The 6,187-nt window shown below is 38.0% G+C and overlaps 1 protein-coding gene across 1 annotated transcript; it reads right to left on the reverse strand.

The window, feature by feature from the left end:
• Window positions 1-356: 356 nt before the first annotated feature.
• On the reverse strand, window positions 357-5,926 carry LOC141784552 (polymeric immunoglobulin receptor-like). Its single transcript, XM_074662395.1, has 8 exons — window positions 5,874-5,926; window positions 5,453-5,779; window positions 3,266-3,586; window positions 2,805-3,101; window positions 2,644-2,721; window positions 2,382-2,498; window positions 2,129-2,199; window positions 357-849 (listed from the first exon to the last, which is right to left on the reverse strand). Exons 1-8 carry the CDS (start codon window positions 5,908-5,910, stop codon window positions 688-690), a joined length of 1,410 nt encoding a protein of 469 aa, XP_074518496.1. The 5' UTR covers window positions 5,911-5,926; the 3' UTR covers window positions 357-687.
• Between the last annotated feature and the right edge of the window lie 261 nt (window positions 5,927-6,187).

The following is a 6,187-nucleotide window of genomic DNA, read 5'->3' on the forward strand; positions in this document are numbered from 1 at the left end:
AAGATACATGAAGTATAAATTTCCAAAACTTAGTTTTATACTTAAGTATCAATAAAAACAGCCTGTAACCTAGCATACTGTGATCTGGCTTGATAAAGGAGCTTTAATAAAGTTATCTTTATTAAAAGTAATTCTATGATATATTCTTGGCAACAGGGAGCATGCCAGAGTATTTTTATTTGATCGTTTTCTTCTCCTAGAATTATTTTGGGAGACATTTGTACACAGAACTGGTTGCTGCTGTTAAACAAGACAAGTTGAAACAATCATGAAAGACTTTATTTTTCACATTTCAAAATTGGCTTCAAAGTACTTAAAAAAAAGATTTTTGATAAAAAAGGAGAACTAGTGGAGGACAAGATTAGAACTATAAAAATAACAGAAAACTGTTGTTGCAATTGATTAAAGATAAAAGGTTAAAGATCCTTCCTGTGATACTTGGATACTTTGGACGGTTATATCTTGTACAGGCTCTGTTGACTATTTGTTTAAAGATCTGCAGTAGTCCAGATGAGAGGACGCTGAGGCATGTATGACAGTCACACTCTTGAGATTATTTATAGATTTAAACGACACAAGTTTGAATGTTTTCCGTCACTGCATAAAACAAGACTGCAACACTACAAGAATGTTTTATGCACAGATTTTCCTGAGAGTACAAGGTTTAATTGACAGCTGATGCAGCTATCATCTCTTGGCTTTCTTGGTAGTATAATCTTCGTTACAGTAGATGTCGCCAATTGAGGCGCTGTTTTGGTACACAGAGTCTTGATCATTCTGGTAATGGGCACGAAGCTGCTTGGAAGTCCCTTGATTTGAGAGCACAACCATATCACGATTCTCATACACCTAAAAAATCAAAAGAGGGGACAAAGAAGGAAATGAGATGCAACAGAGCACACATTTAAATTTAGGGTCACATTCGATGTTTATTTAATGTGCAACTGCAGGAGTATTTAAATCTTCTCCTTCTTTCTTCAGTACTTGCCGATCAGGACTTTCCTCATTACTTGGTTAAGTTTCACTGAAGGCATTGTTAACTTTGTTTCAGTGAAGGGAATGCATTATCCCCTCCATAAATATTAAAAGTCCCATATTATGCAAAATTCACTTAATTAAGTCTTGTTGTAAAATTTGTGGGTCTTTGGCTTTCCTCCCAGCCCACAGAATGTGATATTTAATGACATAACCTGTACTTAGTTGTGCTTGTGAATGTAAAATCCTGACCTAAAACGAGCTGTTTGGATTTATGGGATTTGCCAACATCAGCAATTCCTTTTTTTGACCAATCAGGAGCAAGTCTGACCCCCCTCCCACCCCACCCAACAGCCACATAGTTCAATGCACAAGCTTCCCATTTGGGAAGAAGACAAGACTAAGTGGCTAGAGTTCATTTATCAAGGAAATGTGCCAGCTACACTCAGTAAAACTGTACATGTGTGTGCTAGTCACTTCACGGCCGACTGCTTTTCCAACTTTGGACAGTACAACAGAGGGCTAGTGAATAGACTGGTCCTGAATCCAGGGGCATTATCAACCATCCACCAACAAACCTCGGACCCTGGAAATGTGAGTATTTTAAATGCTGTGTGCTGTGGAGCAGATGTAAGAGCTTTTCCTCAGTGTCCCCCCTGTCTCTGTGTTAGTTTCAGGATGCTAACATTAGCTGCGGTTAGCCTGTTGTTTTAGCCTGTAATGTTACAGTAAACAAGCTTCGCTGTTTTCTAAACATTGTGCACTCGGAGCTCGTGGCGCCGCTCTCAGTGATGCTGAAGAGCAGGTTGGTATCAGCTGTGGCTCATTTACATATGAAGGTCACGCCCACTAAATCAGAGCGTTCTGAACAGAGGGGCTATAAGAGCCTGGAAACAATGCTGCTGTGCTTGATTTATTGGCTTTTTGGACCAAAACAAATTACTACCATTTCATGAAGACATCAATCATCCATATTAAACTGCAGAAAAGGAGCATAACATGGGACCTTTAAACCTAAGTTTGGGCAGACTGCAATTTAATCTTACTGTGGTTTGAGGAAAAATACATTTTCAACACTCTCTGAATTTAGCACATGAGGAGCTTTGTGTTTAATGTTTCCACAAAGCAATAAATCAAACTTTCGTTTCCTTACATCTGGAACACTGATCACATCATCTACTTCTGCTTCCTTGGTTTGGTTCCACCTCATCTCGACTCCAGCCCCTCGAAGCACACAGACACAGAAACAATGAAACAAGCTGTCAGCCCCTGGATGTATACAGTGTTTGTCTGTAGAGACTTATTTTTATTTAATAAGACACTTATTATTACTAGCTTTATATTACTGTGAAAAATGATAGATTGGAGGTGACATGCTTTGAAAAATTTGTAGTTGTAAAACATACCTTGCACTTTGTGAGACTTGTATTTGCAAAGTATGACTGAGGAAAAGGTTAGCGTGAGCAGCACGATGACACACACAACTGGCACGATGACACCCACAGAGAGGAAGTGTGCTGCATCTTGAAGAAAAATAAGAGGGGGGTTTCAACCACTTCTTGAATTCAGCTAAAAGAATTACACTCACATTTATTTTAATCACACTTAAAAAAAAATGCTGTCAAAAGTAGTCATCATGTGTCTTAACAGTGTGCACAACACACACACCTGTGACATGTTTGTCAGGGGGAGATGTTGGTTTTGACCCTACAGTGGTCACCACAGTGGAAGTCTGATGTTGAAAGTCTGTCAGGGAAAACACTCTGGTGACTATCCAGTGAAAGCACTTGAATCTTATTGTATCTCTGTGGCTCTCATTGTAACCTTACCTACTGAAAGCTGAATCTTGGTGTAGTTTCCCACCCTCCACTGTGGGTCTGAGCCACACCAGTATGTCCCAGCATCCTCTGCTTTCAGCTTCGTGACTCTGATCAAGAAGGAGCTCAAAGAGACGTTGTCTTGCAGTGAGAACCTGTCGTCACTCATCATGTCGCTACAGTTTTTCCGCTGGTTTCCCTTGCAGATGAACTTCCTGTTATATCTGTGCTGTGGTGGATAGGGACACTGTAAGGTGACTGGATGTCCCACAATGCCGCTCTGTTGACTGGATTCCTCACAGCACCACTCTGTCACAGAGAAAATGCTTTTAGGATTCAAAATATGTTGCAGTCTATATTTTTGTGAGATGTGAATTTGGTTTGACTTTGAATCCTTTTGGAGTTTACTTAAACTCTATCTGACTTCTTAACTCAAAGGATTATTAGAATATAACTGAATTATGACCTCTGACCTTTTACTTCAAGATCAACAGCTGTGAAAACATCCAGTTCGGGTTTTCTGTGGACACCACAGAGGTACGACCCAGAATCCTCTTGGGTCAGACTGGTAATGGTCACGGTGAATTTCCTCGTCTGCTTGTCATCAGTCAGGTTGAATCGATCCTGCTGTTTGTTGTCAGATGTGATCAGTGCCTGCTCCAGACATGTGGACGGCTGCCTTCCTCTGCAGATGTACTTCAGCTTATTTTGGTCCTTAGACTCGTATGGACAACTGAAGGACACAGCGCTTTCCTCATAACTTTGATGTCTGGTCGACTGATCACAGCAGCTGTCTGAAAGTAAAACAGTCAACATCAGAGAGGATTACAGGCAGAGCCCTGCTGGGGCCTGTGTCCAGTCTGAGTCACAGAGGAGAAACTGAGTCCAGTCCTAGAATCCTAATATTTACTACAAGGTGGACCACTGTTTTACCTGAAACCACTCACTGTTAGACCTTTGACTGCTTTTGTAGGAACTTCTAAATGAATAGAAAACAAATTTAATCTTTTAACATTACACAGACTGACCCTGCCACACAACAATACCAGCAATCAGCTCACTATTTAAAATACCAAAAATTTTGACTTAGAAGCCAGGCCACTAAAGTTGATAACATTTTGGTTATTGTTACAAGTAACATTATCAAGAAGTGACTTTAGCACCTCATTGTTCTGGTGCATCATGGACGGATGTCTGCCAGAAAATCCGTGTTAAATTGAGAACACAGACAAACTGATAAAAATAAATAAATAGATAATGGGCTTATTACACAAAAAGGTACGGACCTTTAAAATGTCTCATCTCATCTCATCTCATCTCATCTAATCTCATCTCATCTCATCTCATCTCATCTCATCTTGTTTTATAGGAGAACAGAACAATATGAACAAGATTGTACAGCACAACAAAAGACAAGAAATGCAGACGACCACAAACAGCTGGACTAATAACCTTAAAATGGGTACAATCACCAAAAGGAACAGAAAAGAATAGTGAAGCATTATTGAAAACATAAACAGCTTGTTTTGAAATGAGAAAACAGAGGACACATATTTCAAGTCAGGAGGAGCCTGAAAAAAAAGTTTTTATTTTATTTATTTATTTATTTATTTATTATTTTTTTATTTACCACTATACTTGGTTGCAAATGGGATCATTCAAAGAGACAATCTGAACTTCTCAGTGAAAAACTAAAATGAAATGTATTAAAAACAGGTTCTAGCAATCAGGATGGTTAAAAGCAATCAATCAACAACATTTTAAGTCTGGAGGGAGCCGTTCAAGTCTATCATACCCTGTACAGTGTTGTGTAAAATAAGACGCACCTAATAAATAAGTAGAGCCTGTTGTAGAAAACATTAAAAGAGTGAATAATCTATTAACTGTTATGTAAGCTGTTTCATTAGTCTCTTTCTAAGACTGTAAGTAAAACAAGGCTTGAGGCCATACAGGACAACAAAAATTCCCAGAAACAATGAAGCATCTGCATCACAAATTTGTCTGAGTCATCCGCTCTATCTTCTGAGTCCCAATACAATCAATAAATAACAATAATAATAATAATAATAATAATAATAATAATAATAATAATAATAATAATAATAATAATAATAATAATAATAATAATAGGAAGAAGAAAAAAATTGAAGTACAGCAGTGTCCAAGTATTGTCAAATTAGTATTTTTTAATATTAATATGTAAGCTGTGATGATCTGTCTTTTTATATATGATTATTAGAAAGATCATAATGAGTTACTAGAGAGAAAACAAAGAGTACTGGTTGGTCAGCAGAAATCATGTTCTTCAGTGTTCAGTTTTTTTTCTTTTTATTTAAGTTTCTGCCTCCCTCTGTCACAGCCTCAGGTCAGCATGGTTGTTTTGAATTTTGCTCCGTAAGTAGATTTTTCTCTACATTTCATTTTCTAATAGGTTGAAAACTGAAGCAGCTGATTATTATTATTATTATTATTATTATTATTATTATTATTATTATTATTATTATTACTATAACATCATTTTTGAGTCTTTTCATTTATTTGTTGTGTGTGTGTTTTTATTGTGTGTGTGTGTGTGTGTGTGTGTGTGTGTGTGTGTGTGTGTGTGTGTGTGTGTGTGTGTGTGTGTGTGTGTGTGTGTGTGTGTGTTTATTTATTCCTACCTTTTCCAACTTCCAGCTTCACCTCTGTATAGATATCTTTCACGATCCCAGTCCTGGTCACTGCACACCAGTACGTCCCAGCATCTCTCCTGGTCAGGTTCGAAATGGTCGTTGTGAAGATTCGTTTCTTTCTGTCATCACTGATGAAGTATCTGCCTTTCTTTGCCTCTGTCGTTGTCACAAGAACATCATCACAGCTGCTCATGCACAGATACTTCTCATAGTCTTCATAACCCTCAGAGTAAGAGCAAGAAATGTTGACTGCATAGCCCTCATATCCAGACACAATGATCAGCTGTGCTGCTCTGGTGACACAGGTCAGAATAACTGTAAAGAGATAAAAAAACAAAATGAAAACAGGCAATCAGAACATTTTTTATAAAGTTACACTTTTACACAAAGAAAGAGAAAAAACACTTACTGCACAAGGCAAGCACAACATGTTGAAGGCTCAACATCTTCAAACTGTTTCGAGGAAACAGAAACTGGAGAGGAAGTTTTAAAACGTAGCACCCGTAAGAAACATCGGGGGTTGTCGAACCCTCTCACTTCTGCATTTAGGTCACCAAAAATAATAATCTGCAAAAAGGAAAAGAAAAAGAAAAGTTGAGACCATGTGACTATGTGGTGAAACAAAAACAGCCATCCTCACTTAACTGAGGATGTTCATGTTTGTATTCATAGTTAAATAATCTAAGTGCAGAAGTGACTGGGAGTGGGTTTGTGGAGCACTGG

The sequence above is a fragment of the Halichoeres trimaculatus genome, unplaced genomic scaffold (assembly GCF_033239565.1).
Source record: "Halichoeres trimaculatus isolate MK-OKI-2021-1 unplaced genomic scaffold, fHalTri1.1 fHalTri1_scaffold_2, whole genome shotgun sequence".
Classification (NCBI taxonomy): Eukaryota; Metazoa; Chordata; class Actinopteri; order Labriformes; family Labridae; genus Halichoeres; species Halichoeres trimaculatus.

Bases quoted from the DNA above. Each gene is read 5' to 3' on its own strand.
- LOC141784552 (XM_074662395.1), bottom strand. From the start codon at position 5,910: ATGTTGAGCCTTCAACATGTTGTGCTTGCCTTGTGCA. The intron at 5,780-5,873 runs GTAAGTGTTTTT...ATCTCTTTACAG, and splicing joins TGTTGTGCTTGCCTTGTGCA to TTATTCTGACCTGTGTCACC. The intron at 2,722-2,804 runs GTAAGGTTACAA...TTTCCCTGACAG, and splicing joins CAAGATTCAGCTTTCAGTAG to ACTTTCAACATCAGACTTCC.